The 21,472-nt window shown below is 40.9% G+C and overlaps 1 protein-coding gene across 2 annotated transcripts in view; it reads left to right on the forward strand.

Moving 5' to 3' along the window:
• The window catches only part of Mindy2 (MINDY lysine 48 deubiquitinase 2), a 65,113-nt gene extending 44,373 nt beyond the window's left edge, over positions 1-20,740 (forward strand). Inside the window, exons 6-9 of one of the 2 annotated variants that reach the window (XM_028865693.2) lie at positions 2,095-2,237; positions 8,487-8,660; positions 11,850-12,050; positions 14,303-20,740. In XM_028865693.2, the coding sequence (XP_028721526.1) occupies positions 2,095-2,237; positions 8,487-8,660; positions 11,850-12,050; positions 14,303-14,431 (647 nt within the window). In that variant the 3' untranslated portion in view covers positions 14,432-20,740. The remainder of the gene's footprint in view (positions 1-2,094; positions 2,238-8,486; positions 8,661-11,849; positions 12,051-14,302) is intronic. The other variant, XM_028865703.2, reaches the window with a different exon arrangement.
• The last annotated feature ends 732 nt before the right edge of the window (positions 20,741-21,472 follow it).

A 21,472-nucleotide genomic window follows, 5' to 3' on the forward strand; every position in this document is an offset into this window, starting at 1 on the left:
ACTAGCCTCGCTGGCCTAGAACTCACAGAGATCTGTCTGGCTCTGTCTCCCGAGTGCTGGGGTTAAAGGTGTGCACCACTGTCCGTCCACATGTGCTTTTAACCACTGTTGCATATCTCCAGCCCCTTTGAAAACTTTGCTGTGTCTGTGGCATTGCTCCTTCCCCCCACAGCCCTTCTCTACGCAGCCCGCCCTCATCCACTCCCACCCTTCTCTACGCAGCCCGCCTCATCCACTCCCACCCTCCTCTACGCAGCCCGCCCTCATCCACTCCCACCCTTCTCTACGCAGCCCGCCCTCATCCACTCCCACCCTTCTCTACGCAGCCCGCCCTCATCCACTCCCACTCTTCCCTACTAACAGACCAGTATTTTATAGACGAGGCCCGATTTTGACTTCACTGATTGTTCTCTTATGAGTAGAGACAGGTGATATAATTTTGGTTGGAATGCCACACCCATGACATCCTCTATAGTTGTCTACTTACTGCATCAAATTGGGTGCATGAGTCAAATTATTCAGTGTTGGTTATATTTAAACTTGAGTGAGGTAGAATAGGCCAAACATCTTTATTGTAAAATCACCCTTTTCACTTTGTAATTAATAAGTAATAATGTGTAATTAATAATCTGTCATAAGGCTTTGAAACTGTGTGAATAGCCTTTTCTCTAAGAATTGTATACTCAATAGATTGGGAACCATTGATTTTTAACTGAATCGATTATGGTTATGGTGGTTATTGTGTTCTTATTATTCCTTTTATACTTATTATCTGTTATTCTGTAAAAAAAAATTTAATTAGTTAGTTGAACCTAGAGTTACCTTACCTACATGGGATTAAAATTACCATTTAAGAGACAACAAAAGAAGATCCAGGAAAGGCACAAAGCTACAGAAAAACCAAAAAAAAGAGAGAGAGAGAGAGAGAAAGAGAGACAACAAAATAAGTTTATGCCTTATGATTTGGGGTGATATGTAATTCAGGTGGAATTCATAATCATCTCTGCACTAAATTGGTAACATTTTAATACCAATAATAATTCCTTGATCCCAGTTTTCATTTTGCCATAACTACTTTGGGCAAATCATCTATTTTCTGTGAGCCTATTTCCTATTCTATAAAAAGAAGACTGAAAAAGATATATCTATTGTTCATTTTTGAATTTCACACCAACATAATGGTAGTGTGCTCTGTCTCCAGTGAAATTTTTTGTGTTTTCTCAAGGAAGCATTTATGAGCATGGATACTGCAGCCAGGAGTACTTTTGAGCAAATGGTGCATCCTTTAATGTAGTACATAATAGTAACAGCTTGAAAACATTCTGGTGAACCAGATGATGACAATAACAAGAAGGGAAACTTATTTCCCTGTGTATAGACACAAGTGTGTGCTGTAAACCTCAGACTCTGCCCTCCCTAACCAAGTCCTTGTGGTTGGGCTGCATTGTAACTTTCTAACTCCTTTGAACCTCCAAGTGCCCTGGCCTGACAAAAAGTAATAGAAATCCCCTAACCTGCCTTGCTCAGCTACACTGGGCTTACCAAGATTCCCGCCAAATTATTTTCAGCCTCTTATTGAAGTGTCTCTCAAGACAAACTCAGCTTGACTCTGCACCTCTTGGTGTGCTCCCTGACTCTCTCTCTGTCTCTCTCTATATCTCTGGTTTTTTGAAACAAGGTCTCACCATGTAGACCTGGATGGTCTGGAACTCACTTTTTAGACCAGGCTGGCCTTGAACTCACAGAGATTGAAGGCATACACTACCGTACCTGACCTTAGCTCTCTTATAAAATGTTGTAGAGTGACTGACTTCCCTGTTGTTGTTTGATTGTGTCTGTGTCTCTTGTAAATCATCTGAAAGAGTTTTTGTAAGTTAAGAAACTGCACCTGTGGATGAAAGCCATTTCTTCAGGTCAGGAATGACCAGGGACACTGCTCCCATAAGAAAATTAGAAAGATGCATCTCCAATCTGGGGGCCATCATGTAACAGGAACATTGGCCTTTGTATACAGTTGGAACAATGTAAATAGGAAAAATAACTTTCTGATTTTGAAATGATTCTTCCTTCTCATAGTACACATTGGTTCCATAGGCTTTGTAGCTGAGCAGTTTCTAAACAATACAGCCACTCAACTGACGTACCATGGATTATGTGAACTGACTTCAACGGTTCAGGAAGGAGAACTCTGTGTGTTCTTTCGGAATAATCATTTTAGCACCATGACAAAACACAAGGTAGGCTATAGAAACAGATTTTTTTTTTACTCTCAATCAAAGGAGCTTGATTTAGAGATGTGTTTAATCTGCTACAGAATAAGATTGAGCTTAATATTCCTTAGTCATCAAGTTGTGAAGGTAATTATTATTAAATACTGCATTAAAATGGAATGGGTTAGCAATTGAAATGTTACCTTGATCAGCTTTTACTTTAAATGAAGTCTCAACTTCTTTATCACAGATTATTGCCTTCAAGTGTTTACTTTTCTACTTTCTTGGAGAGAGGACTTCACTGGGTAACTCACACTGGCCTTGAATTTGAGATCTTCCTGTCTCAGCCTTTGGAACACTGGGATTAGAGGCATGTGCTCTCATGCCTAGCTAGGTTATTTCTTACATAGAGGAAACAAAATACCTAGACCTAGAACCAGGGTGGTTATGAATGAAGGATGTTTATATTTAAGCATTAAAAGATACTAGAAGTTAGAATTAAGATTTACCCTAAACTGGAATGTGTTGGTGCTTGCATGTGATCAAAGCTACTGAAGAGGCTGAGCAGAAGGATTGCAAGTTCAAGTCCCTACCCCTAGACACACACAAATTATCTTTATGACAGTGTTGGCTTTTATTAAAGTTATCAGTGTGTTTATGGTTTTATACACATACACACACTCTTATGAATCCATCCCTTTTATTCATCTCTTAGATATGTCTCTTGATTTTACAGGTAACATCTAGTTCAGGAGTTTATCATCAACCTAGACCCCCATGGCAGAATGCTGTTCTTACCGTGTTGATAATACAGCACAGATGTTCACTTAGCACCTATGCCTAGAGGATAAAATGCAGGTCCCTCTGACACAGCTCCCATCCTATATGTGTTATTGCCATTCTTATTTCTTCATACTATTTGGGAAGCTTTCCTCACTTCTGTTTGCCTATCCCAAAATTACCCATCCTTAAAGAAAGCGTTTCAAATACTAACTTACTGAAAGGTACCCCTTTTCTACTTAATCCAGTAGTTCTCGGCCCTGATTGTATCCTAGACCTATCTGGATGGCTTTAAAAAAAAAAAAATACTAGTGCCCAGAACTTACCACTAATACAATTAAATTAGAATCTCTAAAGGAGGTGGGACCTAAACACTAGTTGTTGTTGTTGTTGTGTTTTGTTTAGTTTTTTTGTTTGTTTGTTTTTTGCAATCTAAAGGATTAGACCCAGTGCTTTTACACATGCTAGGCAAGCACTCCACCGTTATGCTACACTGTCTGTCCTGCATTGGTGGCTTCAGATGCTCCCCAGGTAATTTTAATGTGAATCTAAGACTGAGGACCACTGCTGTAATCATCCTCTACCTGTTAGTGGCCACATTGTCCTTATTGAGCTTTTACTGTTTTGTGTCTGGTTACCAGTTTGCCTCCCATGTAAATGTCTGTTTATTTTCTAAATGAAGGTAGCTAATTGAAGTTATAAATCACATCTTCATGTTTCTATCTATGCTTTTAAATCAATGGATGACATGGGGTAGTATAAAATGATTTGTTTGCCAATGAAAGAAAACCCCAAAGCCATGGCTCTTCTGTTACTGTCGTGTTTTAAGAACAGTACATTTTGTTACCTCAGCTTCATAGTTAGGAGTGTGCGAGATGTCAGATGAGAGCCATTCACATTCCTCAGGAATTGAAAGCCGGAGTAAGTCAGATCTGAATGGCTGCTCCGTCATCTTGCTTTCTTTGTCCTCTTCAGACCTTGGATCTGCTGATTAACAAAGCCAAGCTAACCCTGACAATTGCAGCAGTAGATACAGCAGCTATGGTTCCTGCCATTTAAGGACTTCTTTGTTTGATACTGAGATGCTTATGTCAAGGGCACGTACCACGAACTCTGAGAACTCTTATCAGGATTGTGTTTGGAAAAACTTCCCTGAGAAGGTCACATACATACAAGCCTAAGGACTTGGGGTGTACAGCTCAGAGCACTTGCTCAGCTTGCACAAAAAAAAAAAGAAAAGAAAAGAAAGAAAACTTCTGACATCTGAGAATGAATTATCTGAGTTTAATTGGTTAACAACAAAAAGAAATAACTAGGCAGAAATAACTAGCAGCAAGTATGCAAAGGCCCTGAGGTAGTCACTTTAAAAGAGAGTTGTGGCCGGGCGTTGGTGGCGCACGCCTTTAATCCCAGCACTCGGGAGGCAGAGGCAGGCGGATCTCTGTGAGTTCGAGGCCAGCCTGGTCTACCAAGTCAGCTCCAGGAAAGGCGCAAAGCTACACAGAGAAACCCTGTCTCGAAAAACCAAAAAAAAAAAAAAAAAAAAAAAAAAAAAAGAGAGTTGTGAGTGGAAACTTAGAGGTAAGATTTTTGTTTTCTGGTTTTTGTTTTGTTTTGTTTTTGTTTTTGGAGACAGGGTTTCTCTGTGTAGCCCTGACTGTCCTGGCTGGAACTTGCTCTGTAGACCAGGCTGGCCTCGAACTCAAAGATCCACCTGTCTGCCTCCTGAATGCTGAGATTAAAGGCATGTGCCACCACCACTTGGCTGAACCTTGTTTTCTTAATGGCACTGTGTTTCTTTTCTTCTTCTTTGGGCCCAAGAGTGAGTAGGAATGAAATAGTCCTTTGGGAAAACAAGGTCTCTGGCTGTCATTGGGGGCTGAGAGCTTTCCCTCTTCCTCTCTCTACCCCTTCCCCTCCCACCCCTCACTTCCTATGTGCTAGGTAAGCACTGTACCATAGAGCTACATCGCCTCTGATGTTCTCTGTTCTAGTAAAGCCTTGTCCCCAGCCAGGAAGCCTTTACTAGCCAGTTAGGTATCCCCAGTTTTGTGTGGTTGAAGAGGATGTGCCTGTGTAGACCAAGCAGGCCTATCTGTAAGGTCATGGGAGCTCAGACAATATATATGTTCTGCCTTTTTTTGTGCTTCTAAGATTTTCTATTAAGTTGATTTTGTAGTTCAACAATGCTGCCCTGGTGTCATGTGCTCTCGTGCCCCTTGTGTGACATTAATTTGCTTTAGACTTTGAGAATGGACGTGGAATATAGTTAGGAGATACTCCAAAAGATAAAGGAAGGAGATTATAGTGATTTGGACAAAGGCTGCTAATGGCCATGCAAATGTGAAAAGATTCCAGAGTGGGTCAGGAGATAGATCAGCCATATATCTCCATTGGATTTGAAAAATAAGTGATTTCTGGGTCCTCTGTGGATGGTGATGTTTCTTATGCATGGCTGGCCATGCATGGTGGTTCACACCTTTACTCTTAACACTTGGGAAGCTGAAATAGGTGAACCTCTGTGAGTTCAAGATTAGCCTGGTCTACATTAGCAAGTTCCAGGCCAGCCAGAGGCTGTCTCAAAACAAACAACAGAAACAGATATAAGAAAAAAAAAAAAAGATATAATGTTAAGGGTCTGGGATGTAAGAAGTACTTCTGAGGTGAACTTCAGTGTGGAAATACTGAGGGAATGCTTTGGACTGATAGAATTTTAGGATTTACAAGAAAATACAGAAATTTGGGATGGGGGAGGGTTACAAGATAAAGAATCTGAAGAGAAAACCTAGGAGAGAGATTTAAAGAATGTCAACTTTTAAAGAATTACCTCAAGGAAGAAACATTAGTAAAGACAGCTGAGAAAGAAGAGGGCAAGGGTAAAATTAAGAATGTAGCATCAACTGGGCGGTGGTGGTGGCGGCGGCGCACGCCGTTAGTCCCAGCACTCGGGAGGCAGAGCCAGGCGGATCTCTGTGAGTTCAAGGCCAGCCTGGGCTACAGAGTGAGATCCAGGACAGGAAACAAAACTATATAGAGAAACCCTGTCTCAAAACAAACAAACAGACAAAAAGACAAAAAGAGCGTGGCATCTAGGAAGCTAGGGGAGAAGAGATAAGAACCCTGAGGGGAGACATGGGAGGATGAGACAGGAGTGGCAGCAAGAGACTCTGAGTTACTAAGAGTGGCTGGAATGGAGAAGGCTGTAGTGGCAACTCTAGAAATGTCTGCTGAGGGCTGCAGAGAGGCTTCAGTGAAGAGCACTGGCTGTTCTTCCAGAGGACCTGAGTTTGAACCCAGGTTGTGTGACTCCTGCACACACACACACACACACACACACACACACACACACACACACACACGTAAAAGAAATGAACATAAAAAGAAACTTGTTTTTTTATATATAATGGTTTGCTGAAAAGGAGCTGTTGGACATAAGGGTGGTGGCTTCTCGTAGGGGCTTTAGAGGTATGGATCCTAAGGTTGGTGATTTTCATGTTTTTGTTTGTTACACTTTGTTTTATGAGGTGATTTTACTGTGTAGCTTTGGCTGGCCTGGATCTCACTGTGTAGATAGATCAAGCTGGTCTTGAACTCATAGAGATTTACCTGTCTCCTAAATTCCAGGATGAAAAGTATTCTGCCACCATGCTCGGCCTCAGACGTTGTATATCGCTAGCTCACCTCAGATGACATTCCACCTCAGGTTCCCTGCACTAGGACCACAGTCATGTACCACTGCACCTGCATCTGGCTCTTGGGTTGTTTGTTTGTTGTTCATTATTATTGAGGAGTGCTCCAAGTTTATGTGATAGCTCGGACACAGACACTTGCGTGCCATGGTGCACGTGTAAGGGGACAACTTCGGCAAATCAGTTCTCTCTTTCTACCATGTGGGTCCCAAGAATCAAATGCAGGCTGTCTTCTACCCCTGAGACCACGCCACCGCCTCCCAACGCCCCCCTCCCCCCGTTCTTATTTTTTTATAATAGAGACTTGATCGTTTTAAAACATTGACAGACTCATTAGAGAGAAAAAAAGTGAAGATTCCAAAGATGTTAGAAGCAAAGCATAAGAAGCATAGGTATCTTTCCACGGGTGAAGAACATCAACATGTGATTTCATTTTATTATTTGTTTTGAAACAGGGTCTCACTATGTAGCTCTGGCTGTCTTGAAACTCACTCTGTAGACCAGACTGGCCTTGAACTCACAGAGATTCACCTCTCTCTGCCTCTTGAGTGCTGGGATTAAAGGCGTTCACCATCACACCCGACCAGCCTGGGACTTTCTTTTTTTCTTTCTTCTTTCTTTCTTTCTTTTTATTTCTTTTCTTTTTTTTTTTTTTTTTTTTTTTTTTTTTTTTTGGTTTTTTGAGACAGGGTTTCTCTGTGTAGCTTTGCGCCTGTCCTGGAACTCGCTTTGGAGACCAGACTGGCCTCGAACTCACAGAGATCCGTTACGTTATAGTGAGAGAGAGAGAACAGGCTATGAGGTTTGCTTTTGCTTGCCTTGTTCCTGTTAGAGATTAGAAGTGAAAAGTAGAGTTCTGGGTGACACTAACGCTGGTGAGAAACAAAGATATACTTTCAGGAGTAGCAGAGTAGCAAAGAAACTTGCTTAACGGGTTCTATAAGGCCCTGCATTCATTCACCAGCACTGCTAAGGAAATAAATACAATAATATCTTGTTAATTCTTTTTACACTATGACTAAGAGTGATAGCTTCTTCCCCACAGATTGCCACATTGAAATCAAAATCCATTTAGTTGTTTTAAAGGTGACTGATGAATGAGAAACTTATTTTAAAGATAAGAAAGGGAAGAAATGTGGAAGTGGGAGTAGGGGAGGGACTCCACAGGCAGAAGTTTGCCCTTCCCCTTAGGTAGGGGCAGAAGGGACACTGTGCTGTTGATCCGACGGTGCTGGAGAGGTGTCTCAGCTTAAGAACATGCACTGCTATTGCAGAGCTCAGTCCAGTCCTCGGCACCCACGTCAGCCTGTGACTCCTGCTTCAGAGGCTCTGACACACTTCTGGCCCCGTGGGGCACTGCACCTGTGCACCAACCCACACATAGATACATTGTTTGGGGCTTGTTGTTGTTGTTTAGGAAAGGCTGGTTTGGGTTAGATTGGTCCTATCAGCTTACTTTTGTTAAGTAAATAAAATCAGACAATGTAATATTTTTTGCATATACTTTCTGGTTGTATCTTTCTATTTTGTGAAATGAAATTATAAACAAACTATAACTGTTTGTCAGTTAACATGTCAGAAGCTCATTATCTCCTGTTACACTGTGCTATGCTGACTACCAACGAGCTTCAGGCAAAACCAGGTGAATTTGAGCAGATATCTGCTTGGTCTTTTTATTGGGTTGCACAGATCCAGTTAAAATAATTACTGTACTTCAAACATATGGCTTTAAAATGTTCCTTAAATTTAATGTTGTCTAGTTTGGGAGAATTTAACACTCCTTTTTCATCTGTTATTTCTTATTAAGGGTCAACTGTATTTGTTGGTAACAGACCAGGGATTTCTTACCGAAGAAAAAGTTGTCTGGGAAAGCCTACACAATGTAGATGGTGATGGAAATTTCTGTGACTCAGAATTCCATCTGCGACCTCCTTCAGATCCTGAGACTGTGTACAAAGGTCAACAAGACCAAATAGATCAGGTAAAATTGCTTTTCCCCACCACCCATCGCATTGTCTAAAGTGCATATTCTCTTTCTTCTTTTCTTTTCCTTTCCTTTTTTTTTTTTTGTTTGTTTGTTTTTTGTTTTTGAGACAGGGTCTTGCTATACAGCCTTGACTTGTCTGGAGTTCCCTATGTAGACCAGGCTCCCTTGAACTCAGAGATCTGCCTACCTCTGCTTCCCAAGTGCTGGGACTAAAGTCTTGTGCCACCATGACTGGCTAAAGTGCATCTCTGTGTAGTTTTGGTGCCTGTCCTGGATCTTGCTCTGTAGACCAGGCTGGCCTCGAACTCACAGAGATCGGCCTGGCTCTGCCTCCCATGTGCTGGGAATAAAGGCGTGCATCACTGCTGCCCAGCTTAAAATGCATACTCTTTTTTTTTTTTTTTTTTTTTTTTTTTTTTTAGGGCAGGCCAAACCCTAGTTTATTTCAGTGTCAGCAACAGCTTAGCTATCACAAAAATAAACTCTACCCAGGGCAACATAAGTCTCTACAGTGAGGCTAAGGGCTCAGCCGCCAGGCGGAAATGCATACTCTTAATTGAGGCATGGTGATGTACCCAGCTGCTTGGGAGGCTGGGGGATGTCACTGAGCTCACAAGTTGGAAGCAGCCTGGGCAACATAGCAAGGAAAAAACAAATTCTTTTCAAGTGTCAGGTTTTTTTTTTTAATCTAAAAGTGTTGATTCATCCATTAATTTTATTTATCTATTTATTTATTTATTTATTAGTTTTTTGAGACAGGGTTTTTCTGTGTAGCCCTGCTGTCCTGGCACTCACTCTGTAGACCAGACTGGCCTCAAACTCACCTCTGCCTGAGTGCTGGGATTAAAGGTGTGTGCCACCACTGCCCAGCTGTTCATCATTAATTTAGCTGTGAGTTCTCATATTTCCTAAATAGGAAAGTGATCATTCTATAGATTCTATATGAACATCAGTTATACACTATGATTCAGAAGGTTGAGTGTATTGAAGGGTTATAGTGAGGACTTTGAAATTCATTCTAATTACAGTAGAACAATTATATTGATTGTTAAATGTGGAAACTGCATGAACTATGTCATGTTTTTAAAAGACTGCTCTGTGGAGAATACATAGGAAAGAGATAAGCATCAGCAGAAACCAGTAATCCACTTTATTGTATTTATTTACTTAGTTTGTGTGGGGGTGAGTATGTGTACCACAGTGCACCTGGAAGTCAGAGAACAGTGTGCAGATCTGTCCTTTCCTACCAACCATGTGGGTCCAAGGAATTGAACTCTGGTCATCAGGCTTGGGAGTAGGAGCTTACACACACACACACACACACACACACACACACACACACACACACGTATTGAGACAGGGTTTCTTATAGTAGCCCTGGCTATCCTGGAACTCTATCTTTAGACCAGACTGGCCTCAAACCCAGAGATCCACCTGCCTCTGCCTCCAAGTGCTGGGACTAAAGGTGTGCACTACCACCACCCAGTGAGAGACAGACAGACAGAAAATAAGTAAGTTTAAAAAATAATAAATTAGGTATAATTTTGACCAAAATGAACTTTTTCTCATAGAAGATAATCTATGTATGTAGCTAGGAGAAGATGTAATTACCTAGTAATTGAATTTGACCATAGCTACATTGGCTTTAAAACTCATCTTTTGGGGCCAGGGAAATAACTCCATTTGTAAAGTGCCTGCTGCCCACACATGAGGACCTAAATTCAATCCCCAGAACCCATGTAAAAAGCTGGGAATGGTTGTATGCACTTATAATCTTAGTGTTGAGGAGGCAGAGAAAGATGATCCCTGGGACTCACTGGCCAGTTATGAAAACCTGAGTTCAAATGCCCAACATCCATGTAGAAAGTTGGGCATGGCAATGCAATCCTGTAACCCCGGCATTAGGGATGGAGACAGAGGTCTCCTGAGAGCTGGTTGACTACCTGGCTTAACTTAGTACAAAAGATGAACTTCTGATTCACTGAGATACCCTGTCTCAAGACTGTAATATAGAGAGTAACATGGACTGTCTCAAGACTGTAATACAGAAAGATACCCATTGTCCTGCTCCAGCCACCAAAGGTGTGCACACATGCACATGACTGTACTAACCCCCGCCACACACACACACACACACACACACACACACACAGAAAGAGAGAGAAAAAAAAAACATGAATGACACTTGAGGTTGTCCTCTGCTTTCCACTCAAAGGCAATTTTGAGGCCAGCCAGGTCTATATAGCAAGGGCCTACCTCAAAAATGAGTAAGAACCTGGAAAGATGGCTCAGCAGTTAAGAGCACTGTCTGCTCTTCTAGAGGACCCTAGTTCAATTCCCAGCATCCAAATGGCAGCTCACAACTGTCTGTAACTCTAGTTCCAGGGATCTGGCACCCTCACACAGACATATGTGCAGCCAAAAGAGAGAGAGAGAGAGAGAGAGAGAGAGAGAGAGAGAGAGAGAGAGAGAGAGAGAGAGAGAGAGAGAGAGAGCCACTAAATAATATAAAATAAAAACAAAAATCATTCTTTGAGCTGTATATGGTTGTATATAGCTGAAATCCCAGCCCTCAGGAGGCCCAAGCACAAAAATCTGAAACAGAGACCAGCCCAAGATACTTAGTAAGACCTTGCCTCAGAGCAAAACAAAACAATTTTGAGGGGAGGGGGAGAGAACTGAGTAAATAATCTTATGAAGTTCTTAGACTATTTTAAAAACAAGTGTTAAATGAAAAATAAAAGCTTAAAATAGTGTTAGAGGGTGGGAGATATGTTTGAATTTCTATGTGAATGTAGAGAATACGAGACAGCTATAAATACTCAATAGTTACATCTGTTACAGTGATTTCGGCTTTCCTATTTCTGGCTTTCTGTCTTGTCTGCATGTTCCATACTCACATCTTTCTTTTGTAAACAAAGAGAACTTTTTTCAGTAGCTTTCTTGAATGCCTTATTTATTGCTTGTAGAAAAGATTTCAAACAAATTCTAAAACTCTGTAGAGCAATGATAGTAATGAAGTAGATTTGTAGCTCTGCAAAAAAAGTGCTTAATCGAGCTGTAAAAACCTCTGCTGTGAAAGCCTTTCTTTGAGCTAGTTGATGGGTGTCTGTCTTCATGCTGGCTGGGTCCTGGGTCACCTCTCAAAGCTGAGGCCGGTTTTGTTGTGATTGAACTCCTCAGGACTACCTGATGGCACTGTCACTGCAACAAGAACAGCAGAGCCAAGATATCAACTGGGAGCAAATTCCAGAAGGAATCAGTGACCTGGAGTTGGCCAAGAAACTCCAGGAGGAGGAGGACAGACGGGCCTCTCAGTACTACCAGGAGCAGGAGCAGGCGCAGGTGGCCGTGGCTGCTGCCACCACCTCCACACCGGTCCAGGTAAAGCTGCAGCTCTGTGACTCTCAAACATGACAGTCACTTTAGCAGCAAGAGAGTTTCTGTTTGGCAGAAGCAGTTGTAAGTCAGCTCGGGCTTTTCAGCTGTGTTAGCCTGGCAGCGCCCAAGGCTTTAAGGTTGTTGGTTTGCTTTGGTTTGGTTTTAGATTTATTTTACGGGAATGAGTGTTTTGCTTCCTTGTATATCTGTGCACTGTATGTGTGCTAGGTACCTGCAGAAGTCAGAAGAAGGCATCAGATTCCCTGGAACTGGAGTTAGAGACAGTTGTGAGCCACCATGTAGGTGCTGGGAATCAAACCTGGGTCCTCTACAAGAGCAGCCAGTTCTCTTAACTGCCAAGCCATTTCTCTAGCTCTTCCTGTGGAGGTTTTTCACATTGGTCTAAGTTTTTTATTATCCTAACATATTTCTGATTTCATGAAGACATTTTCTTAGGGGTTCTGATAAGATTATTTAGCCTTTGTCTTTTAAGACCTTTAAAGCTACAAACTATAAACTTGAACAAAATACTTCCTTTCAGCTAGAGACAGTCTGAGGTTTTGCTACAAAGTGCAGTTTTGGAGCCGCAGAGACATGGGCTTATAGTTCCTGCTGGCTCCTCCTTCCTGTTGCCAACACTTGGTTACAGCCTCTGCCTCTCGTGGCCCCTTTCCCTATCAGTAAAACTTCATCTTGAGGTTTCTTTAGAAACAACAGTGCTGCCGTTTAACTCAATTTCTAACACATATTCAGCACAAGTTAGCATCCCTCTCCTTGGCATTTTTGTTGATTTGTGTTTTAAGCAGCAAAGTATCACTGTCACATAGGTTTCTGCATGCTAAATCTCATTTTATGAATTGAAAAGTATCCCTTTATTTGACGATAACCTACACCATGCCAGAAGCCTTCCCTTTGGCTTGGGCACACAAGAAAACAATGGTGTCTTTTAGGATCTCCTGAAACCAAGTACAGAACTCACTATTCATGGGACTGAGGCAGTGGCTCAGCAGGTGAGAGCATTTGGTGTGCAAACGTGAAGACCTGAGTTCAAATCCCCAGTACTCACACCAACAGCCAGACATAGCCATATGCCTGCAACCCCAGAACTGTGGTGGGCAGGTAGGAGGGTCTCACAGGCCTGCAGGCGACCTAGCAAGCTCCAGATTCTGTGAGAGAACATTTCTCAAGGCTGGGAATGACAGAGGACACAGATGTACGCCTCTGATCTTGTGCTCATCACACACACACACACACACACACACACACACACACACTTCTCTCTCCATGTCTTTCTTCTCTTTCATTAAAATACATATAAAACTTGCCTCTTTCTTAGTCAAGCACTAATTATTCAAGCTTAGTAGGTGAGTCCTACCAAGTTAGAATCAGCTTTCCATTTCATTCAAGTTCTCTGATCTCATAGCACACATTTATTTTATACTCTCAGTTCTCAGGATTCTTGTTTTTTGCCTTTAAGATCTGTTTGTTATGGTGTTTAATGAAGTCCTGATGAACTATTATAGTTTACCAAAATTGACAGTTTAACATAAATTTTTTTTTTTTTGGTTTTTTAATTGAGACAGGGTTTCACTGTTTAGCTCTGGCTGCCCTGGAACTCACTTTGTAGATCAGGCTGGCCTCAAACTCACATAGATCGCCTGCTTCTGCCTTCCAAGTGCTGGGATAAAAGGCATGTGCCACCACTGCCCAGCTACGTAAATATTTTTTAAACAAGAAGCTTAAATAGTTATAATTTTGTATTTGGAATAATGAGTACGTAATTAATTTCACATTAATTATTTGTGTCAGATATCCTGTATATTAATTACTTTTCTCACACCTGACAGAAGCAACTTAGAGAAAAAGATTTGTTGAGATTTATAGTAAAGGGTAAAGTTCACCACAATGGGGAAGGCATAGTTGGACGGTGCTCAGTTGGTGAAGGTGGGAGTTGGTGACATAGCATTTCCTGTCCTTTCCATCAGGAAGAGCCAGGCAGGAAAACATGCCCTGCCACTTCCCTCATACCCACCCTTATATGGACCGCTAGGCCTTTTTCCCTAAGATACCCAAACTTCCCACAGCAACAGGCCAGCTGTGGACCAGGGGCATCTCCCAGCTGAACCCTAACACCTGTCAAGAGAAGCTCTGCCCCCAAGCATCTGTTTTTGTGAGGGTGCCTTGTGGTTCTAGCTAGCTCTGATTCAGTACCCAGGAAAGCTAGTCATCTCTTCCTGTGTGTGTTTCTCATACAGCAGGCCCAGCCAGCACAAGCCTCTCCATCAAGTGTAAAACAGCCTGGAAATAGTGAACGGAAACGCAAGGAACCCCGGGAAAAAGACAAAGAGAAAGAAAAGGAAAAAAACAGCTGTGTGATTTTGTAGGAAGTGTTGGCATCTGGAAACCACCTATGCAGATGACGGAAAGGAAGACCCAGTACCTACCGTCTGTGCCTGATCTCCCAAGGGATTTTGCTCTTGTTTTCCAGGGGAAGGTTGTTACTTTGTTACAATCAACTTTTTAAGTTACACAATACACTCTTTATGAGCTGGAGTTTTATGTTACAAGTCGGAACTGTTGTGTGTTGTCACTTGTAGCCAAATAAGTATATCACTCCTACTTTGTTTTTAGTGACATGGCAACTCTAATCAGTTAGTAAGCTACTGTGTTCTGTCTGACAATGGATGGAGGTCACCTGAGTGAGTCCAGTCCTTCTAAAGATGTAATTATCAGCACAACTATTTCTGAATTTATGTTAAATTATGTTCTAATCCATAAAAAATGAGGAGTTTAATATAGGGAGAGAAAAAAAGCAGGAATAAATGACCCTTCATTGTACATTGAACTGGTTCAGCCCTTGAACAGCTTTACCTTTCTTTAGTAATGTACATTTTAGCTATTATCTTGAGAACTGATAATGGAGCTTGGATCCAATTTAGATAGAAAAGAATATTTTTTATTTTCCAGTAGCAAAAAAACAAACAAAAAAATTACATGACACTAATACGTATAACCTATCCAAATCAGATACTAACTTTGTAGTGTTGTGAGATTCTGAGGAATTTTAACACCTTTTGGTAACCTGAATGTTTTTTTTTTGTTTGTGTTTATTAAGGATGTAGTTAGCGAGTGAGGAGGAGACCACACTCATGTTCAGCCTTGTAAATATGATGGCAGAGAAGAGCAGAGTTCACTGTCTACCTTTTTCTAGAATTACCTTGAACCTTAAATTTTAAATCATGTTTATTGCTAGAAAATTAAGCATAGTTATTTAAACCAATAAAAAGCACATTTCTGAAGGAGAGTTGTTAATCTCTTGACTCTAGTGGAAAAGATATTAATAAAATTCTGAACATAGCAGGAATCTGAAGGAATTTATGTAAAAGCAATCAGATTTTTTAACTTATGAGAACCAAATAAACCTAAGACATCTTATATCATTTATAGGATTCTGGAAGAATATTTACTCAGCTTTGTGATGAGGCAGCACACATTGTATTTCTAGATCCAGTTTGGAAAACTCTCCTTAACAGTCCTTTTCTATACTTTGTATTTGAAGTTTGTTTCAGTCATTTTTAAAGGTTTTTGCTGGTGCAGATAGCTGTGTGATTTGCCCTAAGCCTCAGTAAACTTGATCATTCAGGAGCATCACAAACCGAACATCCAGTTAGAGAATATTTCTTGTGATCTGGAGGCAACGAAAGACTACCCAAAAAAAGTAGTCTAGAGTTTCTTAAGACTATTGTCATTAACATTCTCCATGATCCCAAACCAGCTGTAGGATGAATCTGTATGTAAAAAGTAAAGTTTTATTTATGAGAAGTATTATTCTAAGGGAAAAAATTCAGGGCCATGCTGTATCCTTTATATTCTTCTCTATTACACGTCTATTTATGTTCTGTGTTATTTCTTCAGATTTCCTATGCTAGCATGGGAACTAATCAGAGAACCTGCCGGGGTATAGAATCTGTGTATAAAATACTTGGTCAGTCTCTCGTTTCCAGCCCAGGGTGAGTACAAATTGACAGCGGTCAGACCCCTTCGGGTGGGCTGACCTCAGCACAGACACCCATGACAGACAGCACTCTGATGATTAAAGGAGAAAGCTCAAACCTCAGGGTTTGCTTTTGCCAGAACAGTCTATTATTTTAATTTAAAAAACAATAAACCTTGAGTGATTTTAAAAAGTATACTTGAGGCATATTTTTCCATAATTATATACAATATCTATTTATTGCCCTTGAAGAATCTATATATAGAAATTATTGTTATTTTTACTATCTTAATTTGTTCCAAAGATAATACTGCCATACTGCATTCCCTCTAGAAGAAAAAAAGAAAACACAACTCACTCAAAACCAGCATCTCTGCTATCAGATAAGTAGACGTCAACGTGCACTTATGACAAGCAATGCATTGTGTTTGTTAATCCAGTCTTTTCTTATGTCAGATTTCCAAGTCGGGTTTGGCTACATTCCTGGAATGGTCTGATATGACAAGAGTCATAATAAGATACTTGTTTTGATTACTGTGGGGGAAATTAAATGTTTGACTCTATTAAAACAAATTTCTGAGCTGCTTTTCTGTCCTCAAAGGTTGTCAAGGATCTAAACTGCTGTGTGCTTATTTCCTATGTTCTGCTCAAGGTAGCAAGTGATATTCAGGCATATTGTTCCTTATTTGGGTACATAGGACATTGAAATGGTATTTTGAGGGATTTTTTTCCCCCTCACAATACTTTGTAATACTTGAAATTGTTATACATATCTTGCTAATGGATGTTAAAATTTAAACATTTTGGAGCTTAGTGTTTCTAGGCTCAATTTCAGGCACATTTGACTCATGTGCCTCCTCAGCATGAGAACTTCAGAGGCAGGTGGAGGAGCAAATATGGTCCCCGGCTTTTTTCTTGCTTTCAAAGCACAGTCTCAAGGTTATTGGCCAGTCTTTATTAAGGTGCACTTCTCATGAGTAACCCAGTTGTATTAACAGTGCTATGACTTGTACTAGTTTATCAATACCTAGAAGCATGTGTGTGTTTCTGAAGCAGGTTTCCATGACTTCTGTTTGAGTCTCAAAGCAAAACTTCCTATCAAATTTAAAAGTTGTCATTTTAAAAATATGCGTGCGCGCGCACACACACACACACACACACACACACAATTTGCCTGGAATGCTCAAGGCCCTGGGTTCAATCCCTAGAGCATGCATGTGTATACACACTGAGTATAGTATAAAGCAGTTAATCATGGCATCGGCTTTATGCCCAGCCAGTATTCATGGGTAGGATAACTTCTTCCATGTTTTAAGGTCAGGATAGGATTTGAGCAAGACAGAGGCTTAAGTTTGGGATTAAGTTTATATCTGTTTTTTTTTTTTTAAGAGCTGAGGACCGAACCCAGGGCCTTGCACTTACTAGGCAAGCGTTCTACCACTAAGCTAAATCTCTAACCCCTATCTTGTTTTTATTGCCTCACTTTTTTTCAGTTTGACAATTTATCCCCTATTATATTTTGAATTCTTCCTCATGCTCCTTGATCTTGGCTTACCTAAGCAAAATAATATCAGATATAAGTTAACTAAACTCATGTTAGCCATTCTATACTCACACGATAGCTTCATAGCATCTTGTTTTCTGTGAATCATAAACTCAGTGCAGAGCCTGAGGACCAGAAGGCAGATGGGACAGAAAGGTATGCCTCATGATCACTGTGTTAGCATGTGGACAAATGTCATCTGTAAAATCCTAGCAAATCAGGGCAGAATTTCTAGAACTGTCTCAGTCTTGCTTAAACTTTTAGACGTGGTCTTGCTGTGCAGCCTGCTGACCTGGAATCAACTGTTGTAGCCCTGGCTACCTTCAAACCTAGAATCCTCCTGCCTCAGCTTTTCACTGCCATGATTATAGGCATATATCACCATACCCAGCTCATTTAAACTTTATTTTGAAAAGCAAACATTGCATTTTACTTAGCTTTCTTATTCATTGTACCATTTTTTTATGATAGAAACCTTACAGGTTTACACCTATCACTGTCTTAGGCATATAATTTAAATTGAAAAATTAATGTTTGACAAAATAAGGCAAAGACATTAAAGATAGTTACTTATATTTTACAGAATTAGACATGTGAAATTCTGGATCATTCGATGTTTGAAAACTTTGTCTGGGCATAGTAATACACACCTGTCACCCACCTTTGGGGAGGCTGAAGCAGGAGGATCCTGAGTTCAAGGCCAACCTGGACAAGTAGTAAGACCCTGTCTCCAAAAACAAACCTGCCTTTGTCTTGTTTGGCAATCACTGTGCACCTCAGTTTACTCTGTGTGGGGTCCTCCTCTTCCACCGCTCCCCAGTGCTCGCTTCTCTGAGCACCGAGAATTACTGAGATCATCACAGACACTGCAAGTCCTCTATTCTTGAATGTGCAGACTTTTTGTAATGACTTAAATCAGTTGTTTTTTTTTTAATGCTGTTAGAATTTGTAGAATTATTTCAAATGTGGCATCATGGCTTTCAAAAATATATTTTGCTGTTGCTTTTGTATTCGGAAGACTAGTCTAAAGACCAGGAGGATTTGGTGTAGAAAATGCACTTTACATGTAAGACCTGTTCTCCCAGTATCTTTTACAGATCTAAGTGTTTCGAGCCCCTTGGTGTTCCCCTCCAGAGTAAAGCAGCATCGGGAACTGACTGCTCTCTCCCCTGCTGTCAATGTAGACTACTTACTTGTGGTTTAGAGTGAAAATGAACTCTGATGGTGTGCAAGGCAGCTGCTTTAGACAGTGAGTGAGAAATGGTAAAAGAACGTTTGAAACTTCGAGTCCTTGGTTCTCTGATAATTTAGCATCTTTTGTTACTGATGCCCTACATTTTTTAAACTGTTAAGAGAAAAAATTATGAAGAATTGAGTTTACTTTTCTCAGTAACAGTTGAAAATAACTTTTAAAAGTAAAAGCTCCCTGAAGGGAATACATTACAGAGAAGATAAAACAGGAGGGTACCTTGCAGAATGCTGGAAAGCTTACTTTGAAAATTTATCTAAAATTTAATTCATGCATGTCTTTACTTAATCCTGGCATTTCTGCTATTAGGAAATAGAGCTTAACAAATTGATATATGCATATATTTTTTTACATGTAGGATTCTAGTTTCTATCTTCTGAACTCAAGAAAACTAAACTCAACAAACAGGGTATAAATCTTCAACTCTTGCCTCAAACTCAATGTTCCTTTGTCCTGACAAAGGTTAGTTAGACTTGTCTAATAAGCTGGTATCTTTTAGGGCATGATACATTCCCATTAACTAGTTGAAATGCCATGGCAGAGATAGGAAACCCAAGCTTTGCCCCAGGGTAAAGTTAAAGAACAAAAACCCCCTCATCTCAGAAAGCTCGAATTGTAAAGACTTACTCAGCTCACATAGGAATTTGTCACTGGTCACCTTTTAAGTGTTCAGTCCTGCACTGTCACATCTGGAGAGGCCAGGCGGCCCTGGAATTAGATGGATGCCCAGTGCAGAGTACCGAAGGGTAGGCAGTCCTGGCTCCTGTGGCTGCAGCAGTCACTTACAGCTTTATGTGGAAAGTCAGGGAGCCGGAGTGCCCGTTACATCACAGACCCCTGGCGACACCTAACAGATGTGCAGCTCCAACCCACAAAATGAGTTAAGATAAGAGATTGGTGTTTCATCCTTGAAAATGCTGTCTGGTTTGTGGGAATGTTTGTTGCTGTTCTTTCCCACCCATTTTTTGTATGACATAACCACTGTGAAAGGATGCAGCATCTCTTCACTTCCCAGTTTTGTTTTTAGGGAAGCTTTGCTCTAGTAGCTTTTGTTAAGACTTGTTTTCCCTCAATAAAATGACAACTACTATCACAGATCACATAGGACCAGATAATAGAAGCGTGATGTGTGACTGCTAAATGACAGAGGGCATAATTTCCCAGGAAAGTCATTTCCTAATGCCTGCACGTGACTCTTCCCATGCAGAAGTTGGGCTGCAGAAGTAGGTTGAAACATGGACTGGGAGAGCAACAATTCAATGGAATGCTGACTGAAACTGTCATTGTGAACAGTAGTAAGGAAAAGAAATAGGTGTTGTCCCCCACGTCAGTGAGGCGAATTTGTTGCTGACACATGGAGCTGTGCGCTAGCTGAAAGGGGCTGTCAGAGCCGACTGTGAGGACTGGGTGCCTCTGCTCCCTTTCCTGTCTGTCCCAGCACCTCTCCTCCTTCTAACAAGTCAGTCTTCTGCTGCTGTAAATGCAAGTGCAGAATAATAACACAGAAGCACTGGGCTATGTTCCTGAAAAAAGACACCTAACATGCACCTACCCATCACACGGCCGAACTGATTTCTGTGAAAGAGACTTATTGTTTTAAATGCTAATTATGTATGCTAAGAACACCTCTAAAAATTGTGTCTTAAATTTCTAGTTTCACTTTTGGAAACTACTCCTGAAAAGACATTGAATACAGGTGGGAAAGTATAAAATGTTCTGACACAATGATTCAGTATTATTCAGTGTTTAATATCAAATTCATTGTTGTACCACAAGTGTAGTGTCGTTGGATTAAAATGTTGGATGTTTTTGTTAATATACTTAAAACTGTAACCAGTGAATAACATCGTAGTATTTTTTATTATAGATTATATTTTATTTCAATAAACTTTGATATTTAGACCGAACATTCTCTGTGTCAGCTCATCACACTAAGCTGCTGTCTGTGTGGTTGGTCACATTTACCTGAGACTCACTTAGATCAGTGTTCGACACAAGAGACAATAATCAGCTCTAAACTGCCAAGTGGAGACCTTGAATCTGGTGAGGAAGGGTTACCATCTCACACAGCTCTCCTGTCGGAGGAGTCAGTTCAAAATAAGATGCAAAGGGACTGTTTCCTCCTTCCACAGTGGGTCGGGCTGCCAGGCTACTGCCACAGGTACCTCTACCCACCGAGCCGTCTCATTTTGATTTCTAAGTGATTCTGAGCTATTTGTGCTCCAGCTCAAATCAGTATCAAATATGAATGATCAACTATATGTGGCTTTTAAAAACTCTACTGTGGACAGTCATGGTAGTTCACTCAGGTGGCTGAAGCAGGAGGATCACTGTGAGCTAAAGGCCAGCCTAGGCTATGATGAAGTGAGACATTGCTTCAAGTTTCAAACAAAATGCTCCAACCAAGGCCAGTTTCTCTTATTGAGTTGACCAGTTCAAACCTCAATCATGCCCCTCATTAGGGTCTTAAATGCCAGGCTACTGCTCCCATACTTAAAGACATCAGGGGAAGAACAGAAGCCAGACGACTAGGGACAGTCATGCCCACAATGCAATTATTCAAATTAGTCCAAAGGGGAGCCCTGAACAATGGCAAACCTCACCACACTTGCCATTAATTACTGCCCCCAGCTCTGTAG

This window comes from Peromyscus leucopus, chromosome 7 (assembly GCF_004664715.2).
Source record: "Peromyscus leucopus breed LL Stock chromosome 7, UCI_PerLeu_2.1, whole genome shotgun sequence".
Classification (NCBI taxonomy): domain Eukaryota; kingdom Metazoa; phylum Chordata; class Mammalia; order Rodentia; family Cricetidae; genus Peromyscus; species Peromyscus leucopus.